General features: G+C 25.8%; 1 protein-coding gene across 1 annotated transcript; it reads right to left on the bottom strand.

The window, feature by feature from the left end:
* Positions 1 to 470: 470 nt before the first annotated feature.
* Positions 471 to 19222, bottom strand: LOC135925566 (GA-binding protein alpha chain-like). Its single transcript, XM_065460957.1, has 9 exons — positions 19141 to 19222; positions 17786 to 17918; positions 17236 to 17320; positions 17090 to 17164; positions 3766 to 4047; positions 2811 to 3296; positions 2299 to 2388; positions 2004 to 2193; positions 471 to 1626 (listed from the first exon to the last, which is right to left on the bottom strand). The coding sequence occupies exons 1-9, from the start codon at positions 19161 to 19163 to the stop codon at positions 1431 to 1433; spliced, it is 1560 nt and encodes a 519-aa protein (XP_065317029.1). The 5' UTR covers positions 19164 to 19222; the 3' UTR covers positions 471 to 1430.
* Positions 19223 to 19404: the final 182 nt, after the last annotated feature.

Here is a 19404-nt window from a genome sequence, read left to right as displayed (position 1 = left end):
TAAGTAATAAAACAAGATTTGAGTTTTGATAGGCATCATAATTATAGCTAATATGAAGGAAACAGTATATCCAAGTAAGAAGATAGAAAAAATTATCTAAAATAAATTATAGAATAAGTAAATATTGCATTTGACGCAAAAAAATAAAAAAAACTGATTTATTTCATTTTCTGGACTTTAAATATAATTATTATTACAGTAATAAAATATATCTATAAAAAGTAGGTAATTTCTTTTTAAAAATATACACATAAAATAATTATAAAAGTATTTCCCGAATTTATTAGACTTGAATAGTACACTTGTTGCTGTAGTTGATATTGTTTTAATTTTACAAAAATTATAATATAAATATTATAGAATATAAATATGGATTAACCAAAAATGATACAACAAAATTAAATAGAGCTGATAAAAATAATATATTTCGGATAAAATAGTTTGCATTTAAAGGATCCTTCTCTCTATAATAATATATTAAATAATATGAATATTTTTTTAACATAAGATAAAATAGTTATTACTTAAAAAGGTAATTCACAACTTGATGGTTGTGTTATTATTATATAAAATGTATTTTTAAATGTCATATATATATTAAATAATTATAAGAAGATTTTACAAGAATACTTAATATTTTTGTTTAAGAATATTTTTTAAAGAGATTTAATTTATAAACAAGAAACCCAGTTGGCGTCTACCAACGAGTCAATAATATAATAAAGACACCGACATGTAAAATATAGTAGACTAAAAAAAGAGCCCCATAAATAGGGATATAAACGTGTGCTTGATTATTATTAATACAGGGATAGATGTTTAAGTAAAGCAAATCAACACATATAACGATTAATGGGGAAATGGGAAGAATTATTGAATGATATTAAAGGTTACGATTTATAATATACTTCATAAATTACAAAATTATATTGATATATATAAAAATGTTGATTAAAAAAAATTTTGTTAATCAATTTATATTAGATTTAAATATATTTTATTTTCAACATACAAATTTTAATATAATAATGATGAGTGCATAATCCAATCAAATATAATTACCTAAATACTGTTTAAGATGTACAAAATTACATTTAAAAAAAATTTAGAGCTAAATAATTTCTAATTCCATAAAGTTTACGAGAGAATAAATGTAATTTATGTTTTTTTATTGTTTTGTAACGATACCTGAATATGTTTTTTTAATAAGTGTTGGGGGAGGGGGTTAAATAACGAATAAAACTAAAGGTCCTTTAAAAAATACTTATATAAACAAATTTCGCGTTTAATGACTTTTGTATAAAAGTATGGGATTTAAAAACCCAATTCCTTTACCACAATAAAGGAAACGAAAAGATGATTTAAAAAAAAAGATTAGTTGGATAAATAGAGAGAGAGGAAGTGATATTTCTATAAAGATTTATGCTATTTCATTTCTCGCCGTAATCGAAATCCGAGGTAAGGGTCTGCTCCATCTGCTTTTGCAGTTTTTCCTTCTCGCATTCAATAACGAGTTGATTCAGTTCGGCGGCGCTATAACCTATGAGCGATTTCATGTCGCACACAAACTTGTAAACGAAACGTTTACCGTGAACCTTGGTGAGGACATGACCATCATAATAATACCTAAGTTAGGTAATTTTATGAAATGAAGATAATTATTAGTTTTTTTAATGTATGTAGCTTTTAAAAAAGTCTACATCTTTTTCAGAGTTTCTTCCCAACTGATTAGAATAAAGAACTAAAAACACACTATGAGAAGAAAAGAGCTGTATAAATTATAATCAACAAAATTATGGGACTAGATTAAGAATGTAGTCAAAAGAATCCTCCATTTAAAATTACAAGATGTATCTCCAATATTAAGGCGACAATATAGAAACTTCTAACATGATCCAGTTTCAATTTATAATCTATAAATTGTCGCTCTCTACAAGGTGACAATATAATTTTTATATGGTTTAATTGTACCGTTATACAAAATAAAAGATATCAGGAGTTACCTAAGAGCCCGACTCAATTTCTCGTAATTCATATTAGGCCGGTTCTTGCGCTGACCCCACAAATTGGCAACCACTTCAGGATTGCTGAGTATAAATTCGCCGTCGTCACTGACCCATCTGATTATTTCACGATAATCTTTGTCAATCAGGAGTTCCAAAAGAAATTGCCAAAGTTGAATTCCCACGTTGCCTATATGATGTGTTAAATCATGTTTGTAGGAGAAACTTAGATGGAAGGAAAAGATGCAAATTATATGAATTAAACAAATACACTATAAATTATCCACAAAATTACCGTTTCTGAATGGAGCATAAGTGACATTGGTATGCATAACCCTGTTGGTTTTTAATTTTTGAAACGAGTTTGTCATTTTTTCATACTTACCTGTGAATTTAATACAAATATATAACATGCTACTTAAAAGAATCATAAAATCTTAAAATTATGTTATAAATATCTATTCTAATCAACATAAAACGTATATAAATTAAATTAACCGAAAATATAGATAAAATTTATCATATTTACAAAATTTATTCAAAAAAAAAACAATCTCAAAGTGAATCTTATTTTACTTTTTTAAAGGAAATATTTAGCCTAGTCTATACCTTGTTTAGATAAAATCAAACAAAACAGTAGCCATAAAATCTAGTCCATAATAGTTTAGGTATAGAGCATAAAAATTTATCTACAACACGTGAAATATATTAAAGCATGATAATTTTTTCGCTATTAATACCTATAAATTCTAATTGTGTGTTTATGAATATTATAAAAAATATTAGATGATATAAAAAATAGCTAACCGTATTTTGCAAAATGGTTAGCACAAGAACCACCGGGAGGCACTTTAGAACCTATCATATTACTCAAACCGTTATTCTTTCCTGGGCCTATCGTTATTTTCACCTTTTCCTCCTTTTCTCCTACTATCTTTCCGTTGAAATTTTTGGCGTTAAAATTTTCCAAAAAGTAATTGCCTGCTCCGAGTTTATTATCTTTCGGTTTCGATTCGTCTTTCTCGTTGTAGAGCGTAGCTACTATTCCACATTTCCTCATGAGTTCTAAGTGAGTCCACAATACGTCCAAGGTTTTGTCTGAACTTTGGGTAATGTTTCCGTCTCCAGTACATTTTCTTAAAAAATCGACATGATTTAAGGCTAAAAGTTCCGTTCCGTGTAGTGATTTAAAGTTTTGGGCTTGAAATTGGCAACCCGGGGCAGCTAGGTTAAACTCTCGTTTGGCCCACAGGACCCAGCGCTGAACGTGAGCTTTATTCCAAGTAGTTATATCTTATTTGAATTTAAATTGTAAAAGAAAATACAATTAATTAAGCTTATGGAATAAATAATTTATGACTTTGTGGAAATAATAGTGGTCATTTAATGCTGCTACGTTTTGGTCAATTCATATGTATTTTAATAAACGTTCAGGCATTATAATAATTTGGAAATTACAAGATATCAAAATAACTTAATTCTTAGAAATATTTATAAAACCAACAAAATATGAGAAATAAATAAATAACCAATTTTGTGGTTATTCTTGAAAATTATATTCAAAAAAATATTTGGAAAACAATATAATATAAATTTTCGTCAAAGTCCGGTCAAGTCTAAATCCTAGTTAAGTCAAATCGGACTTGAATCTGTCTGTGCAAGACTGCAATATTTTGAACCTAAATTCCGGTCAAAGGGAAATTGGTAAAACCCAATATTTATTAATAATAGATAAAACAAACATGTGCAAAATATTATATACCATCAGGTATGCCGAATTTCTGGGCCTCCAGCTTAAACCCGTCTGATCTGGTCCATTTCATAATCGTAGTATTGTTATTGGAGTTTTTCGCCATTTGACTAAGGAGAGCGGCCTGTTTATCGGCTATGAGTTCGTTTTGCAGAGCGTATGTTATGAGGGAATTGAGCTGTTTGTTGTTGAGGGTTTGAGATCCATCTAAGATAATTTCGTTACTCCGCGACAAAGGAGGGTAACATGGGTCGTCGGGTGAAATTATACTATTGAGAATGTGGTCGGGAATCGCTTCATTATATATTTTTTTAAAAGATATAATTAGTAACAAGGTAATAAAGAAATTCCATGTTGGAACATACAAAAAAGGCATTCCCTTCCGATTCTGATATATTATATATTGTTATAGTGAGAACAGAAACAAAATTTGAACTCACTAGCTTTAATATTACCTGAGATATTAGGGATTATAAGCGCAAAATTAAAGCATTTTTAACTCTTTCAGGAATTAAATAAATAGTACTAAAAAACTAAATCAATTTAAACTATATTTATTTTCAAAGAAAATTAGAAAGGAAAAAAAAAAATTTTTACTGATACTTGGTCATCTTATGTCCAGTAAAAAAATTTGGGATTTTTTAATTGTTTATTAACTAAGACTGCACCGATCCATAATTTTTTTCCAGATCCGATATTTATTTCAAACTGCACTGATACCGGAACTTACATTGATTTTTTTGTCATTATTTTATATCTAAAAATCAAAAAAAGTCTTAAGGCTTTAAAATTCTAAAAATATGTCTTGTCTTTAAATTTGTAGAAAAGTTGTTATTTATAAGTTATATAGTAGCCTTAATTTTTTTAATCAGACCTAGCCCACATTAAAAAATATTCCCAAACCTGGCTCATATACAAAAATTTATTGTATTTAATGAAAATAAAAAATATTTTTTAGGCCAATCATTTTGATTGCAACACTAACACTAAAATTTACCATTAGAAGAAAACAATTGCAATATTTTTTTAAACTTACATTCTAAACAAGTTAAATTTAAATAATTTGTAGGTTCAAATTCATCAAAAAAAAATTTCGAAAACCAGATCAGCTAGAAAATATGCCTTTAGAGCAAAATGCACTCCCTTTAATTATTCTTTGGATGTAATTGAGCTAGAAGCGTCATTTAAATTTATTTATATAGCCTAATTAATTGTAGGCCTTTTAAATTATATGTTAAAAAAAATTTAATATCAAAAACCGGAAATGGTCATATAATCGAATCGGTATTTTTTTCTATTAATTATATATATATAGGATTAATGAATAAATATGCAAATTTTCAAGCTGGGCAGAGTTCAGATTTAGGAGATATGGCATTTTAATCATTAGTCCATTGCAAATATCCTTAATAAATATTTGATATTAATCAATAATTGTAATATAAGTCAAAAGTTATGAAATATTTTATATAAATAGTTATTTATGATCTGGGTAATTTTTTTTTGAGGGAAGGTTGGAAGGGGGGGGGGCTTCAATTAATTTAATTGGTGAATTGAATTTTCATCAAAATAACTTAAAGATACAAATCAATATTATAACTATTGAAAACAAAATTTAATTTTTAGATAGTGAATATTCAATCATTTTCACAATATGAAAATAATTTAACCTTATCCCGAAGTGGCATAAAGCGAGAAACTTATGTACTCCGGGAATGGGTTTGAACAAGATAATTTTTCATATTCATCATCTTTTAAATATGCGTAATTAATTCCAGTGATATTTGCTACAATAATTAAATGAATCTAAGGGGTTTAATAGATTCTCATATTACGCTGAAGGTACTTTTAGTACCTTTACCTTTTAATATATTTGTTAATTGGTTAATGAACTTTACCTTAATTTTATTTTGTTAAATAGACACAATTTTTGGGTTCTTACTTTTTATATTTCTTAATTTGTTAAAGAACTTTACCTTGATTTTATTTTAATTAATTAAATAAAAATAGACACAGTAAATATTTTATTTTGTTTTAAATCACAGAAAATATATTAATGATCTCTATATATTTTTAAAAAAACATAAACGCTTCAATTATTATAATTATATAATAAAAACAATAGACAAAAATTTATTTATAATATCGAAATATACATTACATAACATAACTATACTTTGTGTTAATCTTTTGGTAATGTTTGCCATGGGCTTTTACGAAAAAATGTCATTTAGCTTTACAAATTCAAGTTTATGTAGATCATGAATTTTATTCCATATATCTACTACACCATCCGAAAAAAAAATAGAATTGGTCTTAAATCTGCAAATTTATTAAAGATAACTTTTATATCAATATTAGATTTCTTTAAAATTAGAATATTATGATAATATAAAATAAGTATTTTTTTCAATTGGTTTTCTCTTTTGACCTTTATTGTTATAATACGGTGTTTACCAGGCATCATACGACCCTGAATAAAACATCCTTTCCATGACCAATTTTTTTGCTAACCTTGCCAAGGATTTAGTCGTAGAAAATTCTTCTTGTTTTTAAGGTCCAGGAATTTGGTAAAACCGTCAATATCCGAATTTTTTCATTTCGAGAATGTGTTATTTCAAATTTATTTTCCAATTGCTTAATGATTTCACATTCATCGTTATAATTAAAATTATCTTCTGAAATTTTTTTATAAACATATGTCTTAATTTTATGTCTTATAATGCAAATTATATCTTTAATGATTAATTCTGATTAGTCATCCAAGGAAGTGCATTTCTTAGGTCTTCACAAAACGTAAGTTTATCCAAATTGTGCGATTTAGGAATGAAATAAGTATATTACATAAATACTTTTCCCACACCTTATCTTTTATTTAAACCAGAGACCTGCATGGCTCTGAGCCCGGCCCGGGTAAACTGAGCTTGTCGTACTTTAATTTTTGAAATATACGTGGACCAGGTTTTTTAAATATCCAGGGCAAATTTTCTTAATACTCAATCGCTATTATTACCTATAAATAGACCTGTGTGCCGACGAAGCTATCGGCGGCCGGCGCAATTTTCAAAAACCAATCGACGGCCGGCGACGAGCCGATTTTTAGCCGCCGTCAACAAAATCGGCGTAGTTATAAATTTTTATAACATAAATTTTTTAATTGCTTATTATTTTTTAAAAAAATGAATATACACTACTCTACAGATATCTCGGCATATTTTTTAATATTTATTTAATAGAAAACTCATTATAAATCCAAAATCGATTTCGTAATTTTATAATTATCATGTATAAAAATTATTTTATTTAAATTTTTGGGATAATAATGATGCCCTTGAATTTAACGTCAATCCAGCGGTAGAGAAAACTCTTTCACTAGGTGTGCTAGTCAATAGAATGCAAAGAATTTTTTGGCGAGCCTGGAAAGATTGGGAAGTTTACTCTTCTTTTCTCTCCAAAAATTTAGAACGTCAATATCTTGTGGATATCGTTTTCCAAGAAAACTCTGGCATTCTTGTTCTAAGTCACCTAACTTGGAATCATAATTTATATTTGTTTAAATTAAATAATTCATCTTGATCCTCATTAGCTATATTTACTACCTGATTATCATCATTCTCTATAAGTTTAAGATGTTTTATTATAAATTCTGAAGCTGAACAATTTTGCTCTATTAAATACTTTGACACAATTGTCAATTTTTGGAATCTTGGATCTAAAAGAGAAGCCAATTCTAGATAATTTTAAATAAAAAATAAAAGAATATACTTAATATTATTACTTGCAGATTACACACCGAAAATCGTAACAAGTTTTTTTTAGCATATTTTCTTAAGTGAAATGATTTCAGAACTATCACTATCATTTACTATTAAATTTGTTTCAATTTCACTTCTAAGAAGTAACGCCAAGTTTAAAGTAGACCCTTTTTATACTGAAAGAAATTCGACAGTTTCTATAAATTTTGAAAGAAATGCTAATCGTTCTTCTACCAGCTCAGATTCATAATTTGAGAAACTGCTTCCCAATTCTTTTAAAAACATTATTAATTAAATTCTTATTTAATCCAGATATGCTTTCTAGCATAATTGATATACTATGCCAACATGTTGGGACATTTAATTTTAAGGTTTTCATATGGGTGGAATTATTGTTATTATTATCATTGAAATTGCCAATTTGAAAAAGGGTATCCGGGTATGGATCAATGGTGTCAAGATCTAACATGTCTGATGTTAAATCTATTGTACTTAGACATTTTTTTGATCTTCCTCGAATTCTAACCTCTGCAGTTATATCTTAGAGCAGTAATAATTTCTCTAATTCTTTTGCAAAAAAATTTCCAGACTATGGATTTTTTATTATCCAGAGTTAGGATACTAAAATTATTTATAAAATTATTAAATGTAGATGCATCCATTTTAAAAATATGTAAAATTATGGTAACTTTTGGAATTTTAGATTTTTAATTGATTGAATTCTATAATGACGTCAATCTAATTATGATTTTAAAATAGTAGAAAATAAATATTCATCAAAATCCTGACTGACATTAAAAAAATTACAACTGATGTTGACCAATTATTAGAATAAAAAGGTATGAAATATGAAAGAAATTTCTGCGCTGGCCTGCGTGATTTTCTTAAACGGCGGCATTTTTGGCATAACCAAGGCTGGCCGGCGTACAGGTCTACCTATATAATTAAAAATTAATATAATATATTCTAAAAAATCTGGACCCGGGCTATGCAAATGATACCTCTGCAAGTTTCTGATTTAAATACATAAAAGATTTTAGCTTAAAATAATCTATCAAATATTTAATACAAATTTTTACTAATGAATAATGATTGAAATGCCATATCTCCTAAGCCTACACTCGGCCCAACTTAAAAATTTGCATATTTATTTATTAATCCTATATCTATATATATAAAAATTTAAGAGAAAAAAATACCCATTTGATTTTGACCATTTCCGGTTTTTAACATTAAAATCTTTAAACAATATTTAACATAAATTTAAAGGCCTACCATTAGGCTATATAAATAAATTCAAATAAAGCTTAATTATATTTAAAATTAAAGGGAGAACATTTGCCCAAAATGGCCCATTTTTCAACCTTAGAGGCTCGTATCTCAGTCGCTGTTTGGAGTTGGAGGATAAAATTTCATTTTTCTTAGTTATAATATATGCAAACTCTAGTAAAAATTTTAGAAAAATCTAAGGAGGTCGGGTTGAAATCATGTTTATTTGTCATGGAATTAATTCACCATATATAGTTTCATATTATTCTTTCTTAGTGATGATTTTTCACTATTTTAACCTTAATACAAATATAAGTATAAATTTATATACTAGTACACTATATATGGTGAATTCCATATCAAATCAACCAAGGTTTCAACCCGATCCCCTTCAATTTTTCTTAAATTTTGTATACTGGTAGTAAATACTATAACTAAGAAAAAAATAAAATTTTACCTTCCAACATTGTTTACCCGCTAAGATATGGCCGTTTAAGGCGCGGAAAAATGGTACATTTTTGATAAAATGCACCTCATTTATTTTCAGATATCTCGAGAAATAATTATGTTAGAAAAATAAATATGATGGACATTTTATTAACATCGAAAACCGGATGTGTAAAACCGAAAATGGCCATAGAAAAAAAGGTATTTTTTCAAATTTTTTTTTCTGTAGATAGATATCACACTGCTTTATATTTGTACAAAATCCTAGACTGAGATAAACATGGGTTTAGGAGTTATCACTCTTTATATGGCTAAAATTGAACAAATTTAACATTAATATCATCATATTTTAATTTAATGAATAGTTATGAAATAATGTTAATTTAAAAATTATGTCTAAATGATAGGCCCTTACTTTTTTTTATCTTTACAAAAATTTTTGAGAAGTGGCTGGAATAATGAGCTTTGTTTAATACTTTAGTTAAATTTTATCTCGAAATTAAAATTACTTGACAAAATAATTTATATTCAAAATTAAAAGAAAGGCTTAATATATTATTTGACGAGAATTCTATAGATTATAAAACATTCAAACAATGGTTAGCAGTTGATCGAACTACCCTCGAAACACTGACAAAATCCGCTGACGAATTTGTAGATTATTTAATTGAATAATTAAACAATTTAATTCCTCATTTGTTTATAGCTTCACGATAATCATTAATTCGAAACTTTTTAAAATTCAATTTAAATGTTGGCGAATTCTTAGTTATTGCAAACTTTTCAGAAAATTATGCATTTGTAGTAACCATGCACAAGGATTTAATCAGACCAATAATCAAGCCACTATCAACTCTTTTATAATTTATTAATAAAACATGTAAATTTATTGGTTATATCAGATTGTTTAAAGCACAACGCATGTGCATTTTATTTATTTTAAAAATTGATCGTATTCTTTAAGGAAAGATTTAATAGAGTGGCTAAAATTTATTAATTTTTCTGATGGAGCAGTAACCAATATAAAAACAAAAGATTTCATTAATCTCTACAATCATGAAAATGATTTTGGGATAAAGGCTGAGTGACATTTTTTGAAACCGCACAAGGTAAAAGTCCATGCGACATTTTGGGGGCCGTTACTAAAAGGTTAGCAGCTAGAACAAGCTTGCAACGTCCATATGAACATCACATATTGACAACAATAAATTTATTTAACTATGCAAGAAATAATATCTATGGGGTAAATTACATATTTGTGAGCAATAATGAATATATGAACATAGAAAATCAACTTGAAAGCAGTTGAGAGCAAAGAGAATTTCTGGAACACAAAGTTCCAAGCTTTCATTCTCCTAGACGAAAACAAAAGTGGTAATTTATTAAAATTCCTTGGATGATTAGAATATATGATATATTTTAATTATAAATTTTTGATTGTATTATATGTAATGCAATTTGAGGCAAATAAAGTTATAAATATGTTTAGAATTATTTTGTCGAGTAACTTCAAGAGAAAATTTAACTAAAGTGTTAAACAAAGCTCATTATTCCAGCCACTTCTCAAAATTTTTTGTAAAGATAAAAAAAATTAAGGGCCTATAATTTAGACATAATTTTTAAATTAACATTATTTCATAACTATTTCATTAAATTAAAATATGATGATATTAATGTTAAATTTTAGCCATATAAAGAGTGATAACTCCTAAACCCATGTTCATCCCAGTCTAGGATTTTGAACAAATATAAAGCAGTGTGATATCTATCTACAGAAAAAAATACCTTTTTTTCTATGGCCATTTCTGGTTTTACACATCCGATTTTCTATGTTAATAAAATGTCCATCATATATTTTTATGTCATTTTAAGAACTTTTATTAAGCTACAAAATAAAATTTTAATTATTTTTCTAACATAATTATTTCTTGAGATATTTGAAAAATAAATGTGGTGCATTTTGTCAAAAACGTACCATTTTTCCGCGCTTTAAACGGCCATATCTTAGCGGGTAAACAGTGTTGGAAGGTAAAATTTCATTTTTTTCTTAGTTATAGTATATACTACCAGTATACAAAATTTAAGAAAAATTGAAGGGGGTAGGGTTGAAAATCGAATTTTTTTTTGATTTGATATGGAATTTACCATATATATAGGGTGATTCCACGTCAAATCGACCTAAGAACGAGATTTTCGACCGACCATCTCAAAAATGAATGAAACTTGGCATGTTAGTTATTTATGTTGTAAATGTTAATAAAATCAAAATTTTCGATAGCTAGCTTAACCAGAACTAAAGATATACGCCTTTAAGTCGAAAATCGCGAAATGCGTGATTTCATTAAATCTTATTTTAAGAAATACTTAAGATAGAGTTACAAATTATATATCATTTTATATCCCTTAAAATTTTACGTTGGAAAATATAAAAAATTAACATTGTTAGGAAGGGATTTTTTTGGGTGTTAATGTTCATTAAAAATGTTTATTACCTTTATATTAAACGATTTAATAAAAAATCTCGATAGCCATTTTTGTTTTTTAATTTTATTTGAATTTTTATTATCTTCATAAATAAAAAAATGTAATATAGATGGCGTTATATTAAAATATTTTTATAATATATAATTTTTAATAAAAATATAATTAGTATTGTGATTAAAATTAAAAAATTAGAGTATAACCAAGAATTATGTCCTGGTGCAATATGTAAGCAGGCAGCCCATACAGATATTATTTTATTGACGCTATATTGTAAAATAAACATTTTAAAATTTTATATTCAAACTATTAAAATTTTGTGCTTATTAATAGAAATTCCATTTCTATAATCTCTACCAATCAATCATCATATATTTCAAAACTTAAACATTTTTTACAACCAAATGAATTTATGATAATTTGTGATTTCTCTGAAAATATGCATTTATAATCCAAGATGCTTTCAATGATTCCACTGGAATAATAATCAAGCCACTATCCATATTATGATAGCATATTATAATAATAATGGCAATATAGAAAACCTCAACATAATGTTATTGCAGTATATTTATACCAGACTAAAATGATAAAATTTTTGACCAATCAATTCAGCAAAAAGCCAAACAAAATATATTACAGCTCTGACGGATCAGCTGCACAATATAAAAAAAGAATTTTTTTTTATAAATCTGTGTTATCATGAATCAGATTTTGGTGTAGCAGCTGAATGACATTTTTCAGCTACATCCCATGGAAAAGGTCCATGTGATGGCCTTGGCGAGACATTAAAAAGATTAGCAGCACGTTCAAGCCTTTAGCACATCATTTCTGGACACATTTTCGCCAGTTGATTTATATCAATTTGCAAAAAAACATGCCATAAATTTTACTTAAACCAACAAACAATACAATTTAGAAGAGATTAAACTACTAGAAAGATTCAATTTAGCTCGTCCCATTCCAGGAACTCGGGAAATACACGCAGTATTTCCTTTGAGTTTAAGTAAACTTAAGTCAAAAATATATTCATATGCAGAGGAATTTCAAATTAACAATATCTCAAATGCCAATCTTTTGCCAATATTAAAGGATTTGTAACATGTGTTTATGACGATTTTTGATGGTTAGCCACAATACTAAAAAAGAATGAAATTACTAAGGAGATATATATTTCCTTTTTACATCCCCATGGACCATCACTATCCTTCTTTTACCCCATAATTGCGGAAATGATATGGTTACCTATTAATCAAATAATAACAATAGTAGATCCTATTACAGTGACAAGACTTACCTACAAATTATCGTCTCAAGAAATTCTATTAATAAGCACAAAATGGGATAAGATTAAAACAAGAGGTATTTATTTTTATATTGTTTGTGTATAAAATTATAAAATATGTTTATTTTACAATATAGCCTCCTAATAAAATCATATCTGCATGGGTTGCCTGCTTACATATCGCCCCAGGACATTATTCTTGGTTTTACTCAATTTATTTTTTAATTTTAATCACATTACTATTCATAATTTTATTAAAAATTATATTATAAAAAAAATTAATATAACGTCATCTATATTGATTTTTAAAATTCAAATAAAATTAAAAAATCAAAAATGGCTATCGAGATTTTTTATTAAATCGTTTAATATAAAGGTAATAAACATTTTAAGTGAATATTAACACCCCAAAAAAATCTCTTCCTAACAATGTTAATTTTTTAACCGGAAATAAGAAAACACTTGAAATTTTTTAATTTTTTTTATATATTCCAAAGTAAAATTTTAAGGGCTATAAAATGATCTATAATTTGTAACTCTAACTTAATTTTTTAAAATAACAAGATTTAATGAAATCACACACTTGCGATTTTCGACTTTGAAGGCATATATCTTTGAATCTGGTTGAGCTAGCACTTTAAAATTTTGATTAAGATAAAATATAGATCCTTGTTAATTAATGAAATATTTTTAATTTTTGGAAGGTAATTATTTTGCATAATTTTTATTTATTATAAGCCCCTTTTTAATAAAAACAATAAACAACTAAAAATAAAAATATACAAAAATGTTGGGTAATTTTTTTTACATTAATTTATTTTATTAAAATAGATTTTTTAAACGGGTTAGAATAAACCGCTTTTATTTTTGCAGGGTTTGACTTCGAGTTCCGGTCATATACTTTATAAATTTTAATTTATAAATGGCGCCTTCCTTCACACCTTTTTATGCGAGTTATTATGAGAAAGAGAAATGATCAAAATTAAATAAAAACTGTGAATAAAAATAAAACAAAGAATATTGGCTGATCTGATATTTTTTCTAAACGTCCAATATCGTCACTGATTTGATATTTAACATTACAGCCCTATTATTAATTAACACCTAACGTTTCCATCAATAATTTGGGCGGCAAACGAATATCTACAAAAATTAATACAAATAATAATGGCTAAAGATAAAGATGGCATGATGTACTAATATTTTAATCTGTCATTTTACATCAAATCGATCCTGAATTTTGAACGCTTGAGATTTGGTTGCAATTTGTATACAAACTAAGGCAGCTTTCAAATTTTAGCATCTTAACTCTTATATTTTTATAAATATCACAAGGATCAAAATATATAAAAAATGGCTCATTTTTGTGATTTTACCAAAAGAAGTTGGGAAATATGATATACCCTGTAATTTACTGTTTTTAGATATTTTCTTGCCAATAATAATTAAATGCATAGATGTGTTATAATAAGAGTATCATATAAAAACTTTTAAATAATATTAGAAAATTAATTAATTACATATTGATTAAAGTGGCAATCGGTAAGCGTAAAAATAAGCTTTTTTTTTAAACTTAGATCCTTTAACTTTAAAAATATATGTCAGGATGTTAAAATTAAACACTGCTTCTGTTATGTGTAGCATAGTCTGTATAAAAAATTGCTCATTTCCAAAGTGTCCCATGAAAATCATGTTTTTTGGATAATTTAAGGTGGTATAATGCAATAAAAAAAATTTCAGAGATGCATGGATGCTACTTTTTTCGTACCAGCATAGTATTGTGTAAACCTGATACCAAAAATTTATCTTATATATAAAAGTTTCTAAACATAGATATATTATATGAGCTTAAGTAAATAAACATTTTACATGCAGATTATTAAAGGAAACATTAAATAATTAAACAATGATAACTTTAAACAATATAATTTTTTTATAAAATTTGATATCTCGTTATTTTAAAAATGTAGTTTCATTTTCTTATTATATATAAAATTTCCATTTTTCTATTTCCCCTATCGTTAATGGTAAACTTAATTAAGGATATCAAATTAATAAATTCAAACTGAGGCAGTTTTTAATTAGTTATTTAATATTAAAAAGAGTAAAAATGGCTAATTTTTGCACCTCCAACCCTTCTCATGTAATACAAAATAAGTTGAAATTTAGTTTTTGTTTCTTTCTAATACACATTTTTTTTTATCAGAATTGAAAGTAAAGAGACGTGATTTGACAATCAATATACTTTTAAAAAGAAAGATATATTATTAAATGTTATAGATAAAATGGCAAAAAAATTTATAAGTAAATATATTTTAGATATTTGGGAGAAAAGTCCAGATTTCGCTTTTGAGATTATTTTTTCTTTAATTTATAAATTTCATTATATATCAAACTCCAACTCATACCAGGCCTGAAATTGCTCCTAAGAAATTTTTCTGGTAGAAATTTTTTAAGAAAAATGATATTATAGCACTTCTTTGACTGGAATAAAATTTCTCCAAGATTGGCACAAAACAAAATATGATTCTAATTTTATTAATTTAAAAATATGTTTAAATTTATATTTTCCAATTAAATATTTAAGGACAGGCTTAAAAATAATTATATTTCAAGGCAAGCTTAATTTTTTTAAGTCAGAAAAATTGAATTTGCACTTATATCCAATCCCAGATAAATTTCTAAAAAAACTCCAAATATTAAATTCTTTTAAATAATCTCGATAACCTGCTCAGGTTTACAGAGGTATTTACCATTTTTAAATTTGCTTTACTTTTATTTAAATTGAGAATTAATAAAATACCCCAGGGTGTTATATAATGGTGCTTACAAATTGAAGTGTTCTCATTTACCCTTTCATCTGGTAATAATGTAATTTTAATGGTAACGTGCAAATTTATAAATGATTTTTGAGTTAAAAATGCAAAATAGTTTGTATTTATATTTTATAATATAATTTTTTTTTATAAAAAATACCACTTTACTTAAACCACAAAAGCGTTTTATAAAACACTAGATGCTAATGAAAGTGTTAAGAACTATATAAGATATAAAACGTTTAAAATTAGGGCTGTGCCAATATTAATTATCGGATCGGCACCAATATTTTGAGTTTTTAAAAAATCGGATCAGGCCGATACCTATAAAAACCCCATCCGATCTTTTTTATTTTATGTTATGTTAAATATAGTTTATTTCACATTATTATAATATTTCGAAAGATTTTTTATTTATTTTTATAAAAATTGAAAGATTCTAAATCCTTTTTTAAAAAATTCTAAATAATTTTTTTAATCTAGATGGCCTGCCATACTTGAAAGAAATCAAGGAATATTTAAGAGAATCTTTATATCAAGAAGGTATAATAACATATATTTCATATCTTATCTAATATTGCTTGGTTGGGTTATGATTGACCCATTTATTTGGGTGGCATTTGATTATTTTTCAAAGTCAACAAAAGGTGGGGATGTATGAACCCACTATTTTAAAAATGTTAATTTTATGTCTGTGTTTATTATGATAACTCTAATAACATTGATATTATATCCCCTATGGATCCACTTGACTATTGAAGAATTAATGCTAAAAAGTATCCAACTTTGTCAAAACTTGCCATTAAATTTTTGGGGCCTCCTGCAACAAGTCTAAGTTTATCTTCAGTATAGCAGGAGATATATATAGTCCACATCTAAAAGCTAATTACCAGAAAATCTAGAAGCTCTAAATTCAATTTTTTAATTATATTTAGTTAAAGAGTGGTAAAAAATCAATATAAATATCGGAAAATATTGGATGAAAGAAAAATGTGGATTTGTACAGCCCTATTTAAAATACATTATATTTGAATGGTTTCTTGTTTCATAGTTTGTAAGAAAAGTAAGTAGTGTTTTACTTTAATAAGAATAAAATATTACTAAAAAATCTACTATAAAATATAATACCTATATATTACATTTTTAATTGAACCATTTTGATTTTCGATATTGTAAAAAAAATCATATAATCTTTTTATCAAAATTTATGATTAAGGTGTTTCACATAAAAATTATGATGCCTTCAATTTACATTGTTCTAATTTTAAAAAATAATACATTACTTTGATCTACTGATAAATCTAGCATCTCATCCAGCGGCTTAAGTACATCGATTATATTAATATAAGGAGTTTGATCTATAAGTTAAATGGAAAGGAAAAAAACGTTATATTTAAATTAATAGCTATAATATTTAAAAATTAAATACCCTTTTTCCTTATGATTTCCAAGTTTATTTGTACTAAGCCATCACCATTAACATTCTGTTCCAACAAGCTTAAATTGGGGTCAAGCTATAAAAAAATTATATTACAATATCTATTGCATATTAAATTGAATCTGGAGGTGGTGCGAGCAATGGCATTAATACTAATCTAGACAATCTATTTATTAAAATGAATTAAAGTGTACAATGAAGTCGGCCACTGAGACATTTAAATACTTTCTTTTATCTACTACTGCCAACAACATTGTTTATAGCTGACTTGAATATATGAATATTTTTAATAAATGAATGAGTCTAGATTATTATTGCTCACTGAGTGTGATGGTCTTAAATTAAGTTAAAACAGAATTGGGCCTAATATTTTTAAAGTTTTGGCAGCATTTGCGAAAATTAAAAAATAAGTCAAATGTGGGAGTTAGGTTTGCAATCAGGGCTTTAACTAATAATTTGCATTTGAGTAAAAGAATAATATATATGGGAGAGGGGGGAGGGGTTAGTTATTTAAAAGTTTTTTATTTATATTATAATAAACCTTTTCTATATCCTGCAAAAGAATGTCGTAATTGGATATGCTTTCCTTAGTTTGGATAGAATCTATCGAATTTCTGATTTGACCTATTGGAGTGGCTATATCAAACTGTATAATGATCATTTTATCCATTCCCCTGAGAAAAAGTAAAAAAAATAAGATAACCTAGTTTAAATAATTCATGTAAATTATGTAATTAAAAAGCAAATTGTCACTCATTTAAAAATATTTTTGCAAAAATTTGTAGTAAAATAATTAATATTTATTTTTATATAAATTGATATGAGTTAATCTTAATACCACTCCCTTCCAAATTATATTTTCATATTCTTGATCTGTCAATTTGGAATTGATTATCCAATAAAAATAAAAACTGTTTATTATAAACAGCTCATAGTTTTATAAGAATAAACCATATTTTATGATACATATATATGTGTTTATAAAAAATTGGGAAGGAACTTGGGGAAAATATTTTTACCCTAGATACCTCAATTTCTATTAAAATGACAGATAAATTTATTATTATAATATAGGTTAAATCATATATATATAAATTTATAAAATAAGGCATGGATCCCCAACATGATTGCAAAGGAATCCCTCAAAACTATTTTGGTGAGAAGTTCTGTTGCTGCCCATTATTTTGGACAATTATGGTATAACCAAAAATCCTTTATAATCATGGAATTAAGTTATATTATATAACAGTGAAGTAAAAGGAAATATCTAATTGAGTAAAGTTAAAGAGTATATAGGATTAAATTAAAAAGATATGGGTTAGGGTTAAGACTGATTAAAAATTTAATCATTTTTATTAATAACTTGTCAAATCTGAAATGTCATGTGATTAAAAATAATTTCCTTGAGTTATAAGCAAATTTGTCTCATATATAAAACTAATGTTAAAATAATTTTTATTTATTTATTGATTGTTTTATTTTAATTAGAATGCTAAAATGTTGTATAAAAGATTTCAAAAACTCATTATTATTACAAAACAAAATTTCAAGTATAATTGATTTGAGATTAGCGAAATATTAAAATAAATAAATAGGTTGTTACTCTTTGTAAACAAAAAATTAAACTTATGGTAATTGCAAAGCTTGCTAATATTTAGTAAGCTTTTACTATTTTCATGAAGGAAAATGTTCGAAAAATATAGTATAAATATATGTACCTTATAAATAATAATGATTAATATTCAAATATTATTAATAATTTTAATTATATATTACATTCAAAAAAAATCTTTATTACCAAATAAAAGTATTCGAATCAATAAAATATAAAGTAAATAAGATTCCGTCAAAAAAAAATTAAAAAATATGTTATTATCGATATGAAATATAACTTACTCTTGGGCAAAATTCATTTTCATCTTTGAAAAAAGAGGAAAGAAATAAAATAATGAATGAATGGAGATATTAAATTAAAAAATGTGATCGAATAATTTTTTTATTTTATCATAATCTAGTTTTAGATGTGGATCAATGATATATATCATTGATGTGGATGTAATTATGGAAAAGTATACTATTATTTTTTAATAATATTTTAATATTTTAAAGAATTACTTACTTGTTTTAATTTAATCTATGATATTAAAATTGATATTAGTT

The sequence above is a fragment of the Gordionus sp. m RMFG-2023 genome, chromosome 2, assembly GCF_954871325.1.
Source record: "Gordionus sp. m RMFG-2023 chromosome 2, tfGorSpeb1-WG-v2, whole genome shotgun sequence".
Taxonomy (NCBI): Eukaryota; Metazoa; Nematomorpha; class Gordioida; order Chordodea; family Parachordodidae; genus Gordionus; species Gordionus sp. m RMFG-2023.
Note: the sequence above shows the minus strand (reverse complement) of the source record. Positions and strands in the feature narration are given on the sequence as shown.